The sequence below is a fragment of the Lissotriton helveticus genome, chromosome 5_1 (genome assembly GCF_964261635.1).
Source record: "Lissotriton helveticus chromosome 5_1, aLisHel1.1, whole genome shotgun sequence".
Taxonomy (NCBI): domain Eukaryota; kingdom Metazoa; phylum Chordata; class Amphibia; order Caudata; family Salamandridae; genus Lissotriton; species Lissotriton helveticus.
Window position 1 is genome coordinate 1786897273 of NC_136065.1, and position 14440 is coordinate 1786911712.

General features: G+C 44.7%; 1 protein-coding gene across 11 annotated transcripts in view; it reads left to right on the plus strand.

Moving 5' to 3' along the window:
- Positions 1–14171, plus strand: part of MARCHF10 (membrane associated ring-CH-type finger 10) — a 465874-nt gene extending 451703 nt beyond the window's left edge. For all 11 annotated transcript variants that reach the window (XM_078645087.1, XM_078645089.1, XM_078645095.1 and 8 more), the window contains one exon: positions 13699–14171. In XM_078645087.1, the coding sequence (XP_078501213.1) occupies positions 13699–13760 (62 nt within the window). In that variant the 3' untranslated portion in view covers positions 13761–14171. The remainder of the gene's footprint in view (positions 1–13698) is intronic.
- Positions 14172–14440: the final 269 nt, after the last annotated feature.

The window sequence follows — 14440 nt, forward strand, 5'->3', positions numbered from 1 at the left end:
TAATATTGAACCTGAAGTGGCCATCGAGTTACCTGCTGTTTCCAGTCCATTATTACATTATTTACCCGGAACTAACATTGATGAGATGGACTATACCTACCCCACTGATTTGTCCATGCCTGACCTGCAAGCACGTTTAGCCACTGAATCCAGATTTTCATTTGACTCTGCTTCCCTTGCCTCGAAGAAACCCTCTCGAATTGCAGTTTATGCTAGCCTGTTTAAAAAACATTTTTTGATACCCCCTTGGACATACATTTGGCTGGTCCTTTTTTCAGTTTACCTTTTTATGTCAATTGGTTTTGTGTTTTATTTTTTTCGAATCATGAATGGACACTATGTCGAGGAGAGAACTTGCATTACTCATCTGAATGGAACTTTGGCCCCGCTGTCCTCGTCCCATTCTACACACCGGTTTAAAAGAGACTTGACTTTAGTTAACATCACAGCATGGCCTGTCCTTGATGGAATCGTGTGGGATGCAGTTCGGTTTCAGATTCATGGCCCAACGGAAGTCGTTAATGTCCCTAATGTACTTAGAGTGAATATGGGGGATGTGGTGGAACAAAACATTCGTTCTGATGACTGGGATGTCAATGCTGTAGAAAGTTTATTTTCTGATTTGCAGTACTATGCTGCATTTGATGCTGAGGATTTATATTTAGAATCTGCTAATTATGGTGAATTATTCTGTTACCAACATTATGGCAATCACTTCTTACACAAAACATCATCCAGAAGGGATACTGTTAACTTTACTCAGTGGGAACATTGCCCAGCGCCTCATCAGGGGAGTTCTGAAACATTTCTGAGAAAGTATACTTACTTCACTGACTTTAATCAGTCCAATCCCGAGTCCTTTTATTTTAAGTTTCGAAAAATGCCAATGTCCAAGGTTAGACTTACTGATACTAAATTGTTGTATTCGAAGTCCTTCCTTGATCAATTAGTTACTGGAGGCTATGAGTTATGGAAGGATACAATAGACCTTAAATCAGTTTGGGGTTCAAATGCCTGGCAGGTACAAGGCACTGAGGCCTTGCACCGTGCATGTCTCATCCCGAATCATATGCTGTTTCTGAATGAAACAATTTCCCAGACCACATGCTTTGGATTGGCTACTTCTAAAAAATTAAACGCTCCTTCTTTCCCGGAGTTGGAGGAATATGATGGTTGGAGTAATTTTACTCAGTTGTCCATTAGAGAATTACAGACTCTACTTCTTAATTCCTCCTTTAACATTTCCAGTGTGAATCCTAAGGGTTGGCTGCTTTGGCACCGTAGTGCTGATTCTTGCCAACATAGATTTTTGAATTTAACTGACGGTTTTAAAACTGTTAGATCTGATCCCCGTTTTGACTTAGGTCATACTGTCACCTCGTATTCTGTAGGCAAATTGTGTCAAAACTGGCTGAAACATTCAACTTTACCTGCGGTTAAGAATCACCTTTCTAAACTAAATGCAGACGTGGACTTGAATGATTTCATTAAAGGCCCGGCTAGTGGCAGGTCGAAAAGGTGGTTATATGGGGTTTACAATGAAATTTGGAAGTTATCACAGATTGAGGCTGCTACACGCCTTAGGGCTATTGATCAAGCAAATCTTGAGAAAGTGCTTGCAGTTGTCGACAATAGCATTAATGTGCTTTCCTCTAGAATTTACACGTTGGATAACATTGTGTCGTCAGTCGTCGATATTGTACATGATGAAGTGTCAGTATTATACCATGGTCAAAATCAATTACGATCAATCATGCAGTTTGCATGGACCCTTCAAACTCTAAAAATGGGTAAAGTTCCCTGGGGGTACATGAACGTTTCTTCTTTATTTGCACCGTTTAATTTGACTGACAAACAACGCTTACTTTCAATGCGTGATGCTTCCTTTTCTATGTTACATATTGAAAGGTTAGAATCTTTACCTTTTTCCGTGGCTGAAGCCACTGCTGCAACGTGGCTTATCCACGGTTTAATAACGCTGCCTTTTGCTTTGTATAAGTTTTCAAATTGTATGAAATATGTGCCCATAGGTCGTTATGAACCTTTAGGTAGCGGTTTCCTTCATGAAGTCTGGTCACTCCCATACACATACAGATGTTTTAAGGATGACCAGGAAGTTTATCTGACAGGGGAGGAGTGCACTGAGACGCCAGATCATTCTTTAATGTGTAGACACATACAGTTACACGGTTCATGCAACAAGGACCGACCGAATATGGCTTGCGTTTTGCATGGAACGCCAGTTCCTGCTATCATCCCCACGTTTAAATTATTGGAGAATGGTAGTTATTTAATGCTCAATAATGAAAACTGTTGTTGATTAATTAAAGGTATAGCTTTCATAGTCACAGTAAGTGAGCGGGTTATTTGCTGCAGAAATGTGCTTTATCCTCCCACACGTGAACATAGGGAGTCTTCCATCTGGCCACAGATACCAACCTTGGGAGCAGAATTCAGCGGCATGGCAAGAATAAGGGCTCTTTTGTCCCAGAAAGAGGTGGCCTTGAGCTCGGCCCGTGAAACTTTCGTGCTTCACATTGCAAACACCCGTACAGAGGTTCAGGCTCTTTTGAACACTGATTTGCCTTTACATTTCGGAGCGATGGTTCGAACTATCTTTAACGCATCCTCCACAAAAGGCCTGGCACATTTTTTTAAAGTTGTTAGCAGTGGTCTCGTGACTTCATTTGAAAAGATTTTTGGAGTCATCCCTGCTTTCTTCCATTCTATTTTTTCATCCTTGTTTGGAGGGTTCCCATTTTTACTTGCATTAGCGGCTGGCGCTCTAGTGGTTTTCTGTCTTTTTAAATATGGATGTCCTTCCTGTGCGAGACCCAGCGCAGCAGCTACTGACGCAGTTTCGCAACCGCATGCTTGAATACTATGGCACACTGCCGTTGGCGACATTGAGCACGGCATATGGATTATCTTTTCGATTCTCCTATTTCACCTGTGTCCAGCCTGTATTTCACTGCCTGACCTGTGATTTCCATTGGGCCATTGATTTGTGTCTCTGCGGACCGGTTTCTCCTGACGTCGATTTTAATCAGCTGATGAGTCCTATCATTGCTCACGAGTTGGTTTGTTCTGACGAGAGGATTATGGCCTTAGCAGTGGCACATGGACTAATTGGTCCCTGGGATGTATTGGCTGCAGCACGGAATTTCTTGGAACTAAGTTTTCTTGAAAACCCACCGAGCTGTCCTCTGATGGTTATAGAGGATCCGGTGCTGGGAGAACATGTATGTTCTTTTCACCTTTTAAATTGGATGGCTGAACTGTTTTCGGATGAGGACAGTGATTTCCTATTGGAGGCTGTTGCTACTTACTTTGCATATACAGTTTTGTCATAGACACTGTCTCGGATTGATATGCTGATCACTAGCATTTCATTGAATTTATTGACTTATTTGTCGAGAATTTTTTTATTTTTTACTTGCCTATTGGCTTGAGCCACGTTATATTTTTGGGCTATTTTTTAGCATTACTTTTTAAAGTTTAAGTTTCGATTCATGCTCGTTTACTGTTGAGTTCTGCTCTCATGTGATGGCACTTCTGTTATCATATTTAGTCCGTTCTCGGATCATGGGGGGGTGTCATATAGCTCCTGTATATCCTTATATCGTGTTAAGTTAGCATAGGTACATTTGAGGTTTAAACGCCATTTTTCTTTCTTGCAACTTCTGCACACGACACTTAATTGTTGACTTAGCTTTCAACCTAGTAGTTTGCCGTGGTGTATGTGAGAATAATATGTTATTGCTCTGATATCAGCTTTGCTTAATAAACTATGTCTGCACGAAGAGTGCTGAAGTTTCAGGAACAACACGATATGGAATTGTTATGAGGTCTGATCTCCACGCCTTCATAGTCATAACACAAGTGCAGCCTTTGCCAACTCTGGCTTCAGGCGGGATTGATATTGCTTTGCACGAGGCACATAGAACACACTTGATGCCGTGCACATGCAGAGAGAGCTGGTGTATGCTGATGTGATTCCTTCATGCTAGGACACTAAGGTATGGGCCCGCCCTAAAACAACCCAAAGAGACCTTCTTAGCTAATAATATAATATATGTGTTAGGGAGGGTGAGATATAAGTGTTGTTAACTCTTATTCATTACAGTATGTTGACATGCTGTCACCATTCGCCTTTTATGTCTTAGTAACTATGCTGGTAATTTTGCTACTGATAATAAGTATACTTGTATTATCTAAGATACTGCGCCTGAGAAGACGGCATTAGTAAATAAACATTTCAAATGCACATGTGTCTTCTTTACTCCATGTTCTGGTTTGTAATGATAATATAACGAAAGAGTGTTCAATAAGTTCCACGTACCCTGAGGTACTGTAAGTTCATGTTCTGGTTTGTCTAAACATTGGGAGTTTGATATGTCCAATGAGACACTGTAGCTAGCTCGGTAAGGGGTGAGTTGGGTACTAAGGTGTGTTTTGGGTCACGCTAATTCGCCGAGGTTCCACTCCTCTGTGCACAGTTCTGTGTGAGAACAGAAACCCTGCGACAGAAGTACTTGTCGCGGTCGGAGCAAGGTCTAGTCCCCAACAGGGGTACAAGCACCATCCCCTCCAATGGATCCCCAAAGAAACACCCACAACTTTCAGGGGAGAACACCCCACCCCGTCCCGTCCACGACTACGTGAGCGGTATCCAGCCCGAACTAAACAGGTCCATCTGAATGCCTAGATAATATTGTCCTAGAGTCATTCCACCAGTTGCGGCTTCTCCGGCGATGCACCCTTCTGACGGAGGACAGAACCGGACCTGGAACGACACCTGGAGCAGGACCTTCTTTTGCCGCCCCTCTGGCCCCGGGACCCCCCACGGGCTGCATCACTGGATGAGGATTCCGAGTCAACGCCCAGTGGCATATGGGGACCTATCCGCACAGTCTCGTCGGTCCATTTGAAAACCTCCTCCGGGGAGTCGAAGAACATGTGCGGGACCGATAAATGACCCTCAGCCTGGCGGGGTACAGCAACGCATATTGGAGCTTAAGGTCTCGAAGTCGCGCTTTGGCCGCCAGAAAAGACTGTCGCTGCTGTTGCACCATGCGAGTGTAGTCCGGAAAAATTAGTACAGAGGCATTGTCATGGGTGAGGGAGGACTTAGCTCTGGCCTGTTGTAGGATAGTGTCCCGATCCATATAATTAAGGAACTTAGCTGTTATTGGCCTTGGGCGAGCACCCACCGGAGGCTTCTGCATGAGGGCGGGGTGGGCCCGCTCTACAACAAAGCAACGGGAGAGCACATCAGATGGGAGCCAGCCCTCCAGCCACCGGGTCAAAAAGCGGTCCACGCTATCACCCTCGCATCCCTCCGGAAATCCTACAAAACATAGATTGTTCCGCCTGGCGCGCCCTTCAGCATCCTCAACCCGCAGGGCCAGACCCTTTTGGACCTTTTCCATAGCTGCAACTTTCTTCTTCAAGGCTGAGACGTCGTCCTCCATCTCCGATACCCGAGTCTCTGTTTCAGTAATGCGCTCCACGGCGTTCCCCAGGTCTTGTCGCAGCAGGGTAACATCGGACCCAACAGCCCCAATCTTGGCATCCAGCATGTCACGGGATTGAGTAAGGGCCGCCATGAGCGCAGCGTTGTCAGGCACCTGACCCTGTGATCTCGCAGTCCCAGAAGCGGCTCCCGCACCGGTATACTTGTCAAGGATGCCCTGTTTGGCGCCACCACCACCTCTCTTATCGCGAGTCATCTCGAATAGTCGCGTTCCAACTAGTGCAGGGGTCACCAGTCCAGCGGGTCACTCGTACACAGTACGACAAGGATGAAGCAGGGTGTCTACCAAAACTACTGTTTCCCCCTCGTGGACCCCGAGATTTATTTATTTATTTGAACTTGTAGTGCGCAACAGCTACCCGCAGTGGGTTTCTCGGCGCCAGGGATAGACAAAGGTAGAAAAAGAAGATACAGCAACAATACCGTGAACCAGCTAGAGCGACAGGATAAATCTATTGGAAAAGTAGGGTCTTAACTTTTTTCCGAAAACAGAATAAGTCTGTCTCAGATTTCAGGGCGGTAGGTAACGCGTTCCAAGCTTTGGGGCCTAGATGGGAAAAAGACCCACCCCCCATCTTTACAAGTTTGTATCTTGGGACAACAAAATCGCCATTAGCAGAAGATCTTAATGAGCGACTAGGTATGTAGGGTTGAACAAGACTCTGTAGATATTTTGGGGCCGAGCCCTGCTTAATTTTAAAAAGATAACACAGGGCTTTAAATTTAATACGGCTTGGGACCCTAAGCCAGTGTAGATCACGAAGCGCCTGTGAGGCCGAAGATCTCCTCGGAATGTTACATAGAAGTCGGGCCGACGAATTTTGTACTACCTGGAGTTTGTTGATGGTAGAGGCGTCGGCACCGAGATAAAGGACATTTCCATAGTCCAGACGAGAAGTTACTAACGCCTGGACAACGGTTCTCCTGGTATCATGGGGCAGCATCCATAGGATTTTCTGGAGCCATCTCAAGATAGTAAAACAGATGGCGGCCACCTTAGTGGCCTGCTGCCTCATAGAGAGTTTATCGTCTATAAGAAATCCGAGGTTGCAAACTACAGAGGCCGGCTGAGGGGTCCCATGTCGCTGGGCCAGTGTTGCGGGCCCCAAAGATCTTTATTCTTCCCCAGAATGACGATCTTGGTCTTGTCACCGTTTAGCTTGAAGAGATGCCTCTGCATCCACTCAGCTATACGTGACAATCCGACGAGATGGCTGCAATTATCTCTAGGATCGCAGACTGCTGGAAGGGCAATCCCACCTCACAGCCGGGGGGCAACACCCCTCCCGTCCACTCCGTGGCCCGCACCGACCACCGACTCGCACAGGTGGCCCTTCTTATTGTAGCTGTAAAATCACCTCCATCCAGGGGACACCACCAGGGCCAGACGTAGGGACACCAGGATTGTATGCTTGCGACCCCCGCCTCCGCTGCGGCCCGACAGGACCGCCGAGCACACCATATCCGAAGACGCCGCCGCCCAAGAGTTCTTGTCCAGGGAGTGGGGGCGGGGGGGTAAAGGGGGAGGGAGCCTTCACCACCGCGGCTCCCCCCGCCCACAGCCCCACACCAGGATTAAGTGGACTCACCACTGCGGGCCCAGGCCAGGAAGACCGCCTCTGCGTCACCCAGGGCACCCAGTCCAGGAAAATCGTCTCCGCTGGTAGCCGCCTCCAATCCACTCATCAGTGTGCCTCCAGGCGGCGGCGCTCTGCAGCCCCCCGCGCCGCGGCGGCAGGGAAGGAGTAGGTCGGCCCCGGTGCCAGTGACAGGGACCCACCGCGATCTGGCGCAAGCTGGAGCCCAACGGCCGCCGGGTCACTCAAGGCCTCCGGGCCCACACAGGCTGACCCAGTCGGCCGGCCGCCTCACTCTTTGCCCTCCAGCGGCGTCACTCGACTCCCCCTGTGCCACTCTCACAGGGGAGGAGCAGGCCACCTCTGATGTCAGGTAAGAAGGTCGCACCAACGCAGGCCCAGGGCACCAATATGCCCGCCGCTCTCCAAAGGGCCGTCCGACTAGCCGTGCCAAATCCGCCCGTCTCAGGGCTCGCCAGCAGCGTCGTGCAGCACAATTCTTGGCATAGGGCGCCGTAGGGATGCGGGCTACCCCCGGCGCTCGAATACAGGGAGCACCACGCTCCACCGCCACAGCACCCTTGGCGCGCCGGCCTCAGGAACCACACCGCCTGCAGAGCTCTCCACGCGAGGTCCCGGCGCCGTCGTCACCCAGCAGGCCGCCCCTTCACCTCAGGCTGTTCTACCGCACTTCACGGGCCACAAGCGTTACCAGAGGGTCACACGGCTGTGCAGCGACACCTCCGTTAAACAGATCACACGTCCAGGCGCCCAGGGCAGGATATTTAACAGGATAAATGCAGGCTGGTCGGAGCTAGCCTAAAGCACGACCGCCATTGTTGCTGGCCAAGCCACGCCCCCACTATCTTGGCAGTTTGACGAAGGCGCTGTTTGAACTGATCCTTAAAGCAACACTGGAGCATTTTACCGGGAAAACTGCTTTTGTAGTGACAATCACGTCAGCAAGGACAGTTACTGAACTGCAGCCTTTATGTTCTAAAGAGCTGTATCTGATTTCTTTCAAAGGATAAAGTGACGATGATGACAAATCCAAATTTAATCCAAAGATGCCAACCATATATCATTTAAAGCCCAGGTTTATGTACCCAATGTTGTTTTGCAAATACAGGAACTTCAGCTGAATGGACATTGCATTCATTAGACATAAAGAGATGTCTGAATTTTATCTATATACAACAAAGGAGATACGTAAAACACATCTACTCTTTGTAGTTTTGGGAAGTAAAGGAAATGCAGTGTTTAGGCACACTATTGCAAGATGGATTGTAGCACGTATTAATACAGCTTATGGTGTGAGGAAAAGGCCATGGGCAGGAAAAGTGAAAGTGAATTCGACAGGAGCAATGGCAATGACAGCAGCTTTTCTTTGCAGGAATATCATTGGATTGTAATTGTATGGCTGCGACATGGAGAACAGCACATGATTTTGCAAAGCATTATTGTATCTACATGTATGTACGCAAATAGCTGTGATAGGTCAAGCGGTTCTCAGGAATCTGTTTGCATAATGTAAGCCTCATTCCCGTCTTCCACATATTGAAAGATAGTACTGCTATGTTAGTCTGGATTCAAGCATGTTAATCTATGAAAGATCCAGTATTGGTGAAGGAAATAAGATTCTTACAACTAACGTCAGTTCTCCAGCATTGGTATCTTTCATAGATTCATATGTGGCCCACCCACCTCCCCTTGTAATGAAGCTTTCACATTTGAGATCTTACGGTTTAGACAATCTGACAGTTGGACGCTTCAGTCAAGTGAACTGCTGGATGTGGTGGGTTCCGATTGGCTTTAGTTTGGACCATATATAATGAGGTAGATGGGAAAGAAAAGGTTTCATTGATGTACAATGTTAATGAGCGTATATATGTGTACTGCTGTTTGTAAAGTTCCCGAAAGTTCCCAGTCTGATGACAGGAAAGGGTTCAAGCATGTGAATCTAAGTAAGATACCAATGCTGCAGAGCCAGAGTTACAGATAAGTTACATTTCTGTTTTCACGCATTGCAGCAACCAGATTTGAAGTGCTGCATTGTGTGAAAGGGAGAGCAAAAGAGCACCATATCTACTATAATATGGTACTGCTTTTGTCTATCCTTGCGCTGGCATACTTAAGACTGCCATTCGCCAACTTACAAACCCTTGTACCTTAGTTCAAGCGTATGTGTTTGATGTCAAGAAAATTTTTAATACTGGAAGAGTACCCTACCTGTACACAACAATGTGTTTAGACATAGTTTAACACATTTGCCAGTTTTTATGTAAGCAATAACACACATGCAAAGTTGGAAACGTGTGGGTAAATCAAAGCATTTGTCCAAGTTATCACCAGTCTCAAAGAGGCATTATCTTTTGGCACAAAGCCCCATCTATAACTTATACTAGTTAGGCTTTGCATCAAAGTGAGTGGTGCATGGGAATGGCCCTGTGAAACAAAACACAGAGCTGTGTTAGTGCTCCTTTCTGTTTCTTAGGGCTACTTTCCAGCGCAAATAAAGTGTTAAGCTGGAAACTAAACCGACAGTTAGCGCACATTTGTGATGCAAACCAAAACCTGGCACAGATTGTTAGTAAAATCGCCTTTTAGTCTAAAAAGAATATGATTCCAATTTGCGCGGTGCAGGTGCTTCATTGCAGTCTTTAACATCTCACATAGGATGAGCACAGAGTCATCCCACTACAGCTAGTGGCACTCATTGTCATGATAATCTGGACTCTGCAGGATAGAAATATTCACATCAGACATTTGTAGTTCAAACCCATTTTGCTAGGCCTGGATTCCTTATTTCCAATCCTCTGTGAAAAAGTTATACAGGTCTTGACAGACAACAATGATGGCTTCTTTTTTAGTTAAAACAGAATGGAGGAACTCGGTCTAGAACTATTTGACTGTTCAGATTTGGGACTAGCCTCGAAAATGCAACTAAACTATATACCCACATCTTTTTGCAGACTCCATCACACTTTTCACACGTGAGAGGTCAGTTGTTAGGTGCTTCTGACCATTTTCAGCTCCATGGCTATCCACAGACAGATCTTATAATCAGATCAGTTTTACATGTCTGAAGCTTGTAACATGTCTGGGAGCAGAGATGTTCTCCAGATAGAGGGATCAGGAAAGTTTGGTTATGCCTTTACTTTGACTAATTTATCAAACTTTTGGGAAATTCCTGAACTTTAATTTAATACTGATTGACCCAATTTGGCTCAGCCAGACATGGTTCTGCAAATTCTTGCTCCTTTCACAATAACTCCCTAATGCTTCTTCAGGTTCTCAATCGTGTAATTCGGTAAGGTGCTGATTTTTCACCTCCTCTTGTTATTGCAGAACTTGAGTGACTGGTTATTTAGAAGCTCATCTGGACATGTCGGCAGAAATGATTATTTGTTTTAAAAAACATTTTTATTGGCATTTTTCAACAACAAATCAAACATGAAGCATGTCATTGTCGAGCAACACACCCATCCCCCCGCCCCCAATCCGCTTTCCTTGTCTCCTGCTGTAGTCTGAAGGTCATAATGTCCAATAATTCAATGTAGCATCCCATTCTGTGCCCTCCATCGAACGACCCCGACCCCTCTGTTTCAGTTAGGTCCATGGCGGTAAAAAGGCCACCCCCTGCATGCGACTCACAACCCTCCATCCAGCCCATGATAGGTCCTCCATTTACCCCATACCCTGCCAAATTTCTTGGGACATCCACTCGCCTTATACGTAGTTCTCACAGCAGCCATATAGAGGTCCATCCCCCTCCTCCATTCATCTAGTTGAGGCGTGTCTGGTGCCCCCCACTTCCTGGCCACATCCCTCTTAGCCACCACTAAGGCCAATACCAGAAAGATCAGCAATGGTCTAGCCAGATCCACATCGTTCGTCATTCCTAGTAGCACCATTTTGGGATCTAAGGGTATGATGGTCCCTAACACTTCCGCCAACTCTGCCAGGACCGCCCCCCAAAAGAGTTGTATATATGGTATGATAGAAGTCCCCTATCCCCGTGTTACATCTCAAACAACTCAGGTTTGGTATCCTCCCTATCTTGTATAGTCGTGCCCTATCAAAATAGGTCCTATGGAGGACATTAAATTGAATCAACCGCAGTCGAGATTTAACCGCTACCTCCCTGGGATGCATCAACACCATCCCCCAGTCCACTTCATCCATATCCCCCACTTCTCGCTCCCATGTCGGCAGAAATTATTGGCGCACTGTGGGCAGCTAGTAGGGCATGATCAAGAAAACTATGCAAAGGCATTAGGTTCTACTACTGGGCATTTGACACAGGCATATACCGTCCCAAATCCTCTGTGAATATTTTAATTATCAATAGCTATTTAACTAGCAGAGGGATCATAGACTATTAATTCAAACACTACGTGGGTACTATTCACACACAGCGTTTTGTAGTACGTTTATAAGTACTTTAATGGTACTATAAACGTACTACAAAATACTATTAAAAAACCTCCGTTTCTAAATTTCCTATCTTTTATGTGCAGAGATCTCCTCCTCAACTGCAGAGATCTCCACACATGTAAATACACATTTTAATAGTGAATGTTGGAGGGAGGGGGCTGCAAAATGGGGAGTACTTACTACTAAAGAGTAGGGTGTAAATGAAGAGTAAAGAAGGGGTTAAGGGTGGATTAAGTAGAGGTTTAGAGAGGGACACGAACTCACCCACAAAAGGATAAGCCACTTCCTATACACAAAATACCCATCTATAGTTACTACTTCGAAAAAGGACCCAAAACAGCCATAAGTGCACTCCAGCTCAGAGGTGGACTAAGTTCAGCACCACCCATGGTCTCTCACAGGTACTGCAACATACTCCCATAGAAAGTAATGACGGTAGGGGCCTACAATAAAACCCCAAAGGAATTAATGTTAAAATTAATTACATTATTTAAACTGTTTAAAAATACAATAATATTTTATTTAATTATTTAGAATTAAAAAAATTATTATCAATGTATTTTAACATATTGTATAGATATGTTTTAAATATAAGAATTAATGGGACATTAATATGTATTAAAAATAATTAAATAACTGTAAATTCTACACAACTTTTAATATGTATGAATACACAATGAAAGCATTCTCATAGGTGGGAAGTTTTTTAATCAGCTTCAGAACAATAATTTTATTTTATGTTTAATTTATTTTAAAAAAAATTATTTAAAATTAAATAAAATGCTGGAAATAATTTATAATAGTCTACATTTAAAACAGACATGTAAAATCAAATAACATTAATATTTAACCCCAAAATATTTTTCTGTTTTTTTTATAAACTTGAATAAACTTTTTTAACTTTTCCCAATACCTATGCAATATGGAGATCCCAGCCCTGGTGGAAGAGATCTCCTCCTACCTCTGCAAAGTTACGATTCATAGGGTAAGGACATATAAGTCTACCCTTTTTGGTAATTTACAGTTGTAAATGGTGAATATCTTAAAGTAGTAAAGTTACTGAAAAGCATGTGAGTAAACTTGTACATGCAGTTTAGTTATGTGTAAATGTACCCTTATGAATAGGCCCCTCTATTTGGCCATTGTATTCTCCTGGATTATTCAAAAGACACATTTTGGTGGAAAGAGATGGGTTGAGTTGGAAGACCTAAATGTTGCTGGTGGACTGTTCACAAGGAACCTTATTCAGAGGTAACTGATTGATGTCACACTTTCACCATAGACTATACATGATGTCACGTGGAGAAGCGTGGCTCAGTGGTTAGAGGCGGCAGACCCGGAAGCTGAGATCGTCCGTGGACCAGGGTTCGATTCCCCGCCTCGGCGGGTCTCGGGCTCAAAAATTCCACGGACTCGACAATTCTCGCTCCGGCGCCTACTCGAATCACGGGGTCACACTCTGCAACTCTGGGCAATAGCTTGCTTAATCTCCACTAGGCCCCTCGCGGCGGGATGCCTGGCTTTCACCTTGTGGACACCCTGCCGGGGTTTCTCACAGGGGAATACCAGGACGGGTTCCCCAAGCAAGCGCCAGGATGCCCTTTGGGTGACAGGTTTGCGCTATATAAGTACACCTACATTTACATTTACATGAGTATGGCAGTGTTCATAGTCTAGGGTCTATCACACAACCCTTCAGTTCTCTGAAGGGGCATGAGGGTTACAGTGTGTTGTTCAAATATGTCTATGATCTGAATGTCCTGGTCATATTTCCCCTCCAGCTGTGTTTTTCTTACTCAAGAGCTTTGTTCAGTTTATTCCGATTTTAAGGTACAGTGTTAATATTGTGCTTGCCTCATATGTAAAATTGCTGGTTATGCTGTGCGTTTGTAACATTTACTAATTCCGATGTAAAAGATTGTAACCAAATCATTTGTGCCATCCTGGATAATCCTAATAACATCTTTTAGTGGATAAACGCAGACTGAGTTTAGTAAACAGAGCAAACGTTGAATAGATTTTTAGGAAGGAGTCATATTTTGAGTGGATATACCCTAAGGAGCAAGCAATAGCCGAATAGACTGAGGCAGTAATAGGTTGTGTAAGATGCTGGAAGCTAAGGTCTAACAGTTCTGTTCCAATTTACAGATGCAGAATCAGGAGACAGCGGAGAGGAGAGCGAACAAACCAGCCCCAGCAGCACTGCCTGAGAAGAGATTCATCCAGTAGACACCCTCATTCAAGACAGGAGGACAAGATTCCTTTTGATCGTGTTAATTCAAAACATTCTGTGTGAGCCTGAAGGCTAATGCTTTTGCCATGTATACCTCCAGTGGGCGTGGCTCTCCTGTTGAGGGCCATGTAGAATAAGGCAGTTAAATAAATATGCATATCATAGAGCTGATCAAAATTGGTGGACAAACCAGCAGTGCATGCAGTGTGGGGCCAAAGACTGCGGGGGGGGGGGGGGCTCTTGCGATTTATTAAATCCATTTAATTGATTTCTTGATATTTTATGAGGTTGTCAATAGAAATCGAAAAGATCATATATTATCTTGCTTACAGTTTGTGGGTTTCTTCAGTGTTTCTGTTGTAACAAAACTAAACTAACACTATAAAAATGTAAAACCAGCTTACGAATCAGCGGAAATAGGCATCTATTGATCAACAAAATCAGGTTTCTGCTGTCATCCACAGAGATTTCTAGCAGTTTATTTGTGCTAATGACAAAGTGACTATTTTTCTTCCAAGTAATAAAATTATTAGTTTCTTGCAAACCCTATAGTCATAACTCACTTCCCTGTAATTGCGCTAGAATGTAATCAATTTCTGGCTGCAGCCTCGAGGCGACACATTCTGCTTAGCTCTTCATGTTGTCAGCAATTGAAAA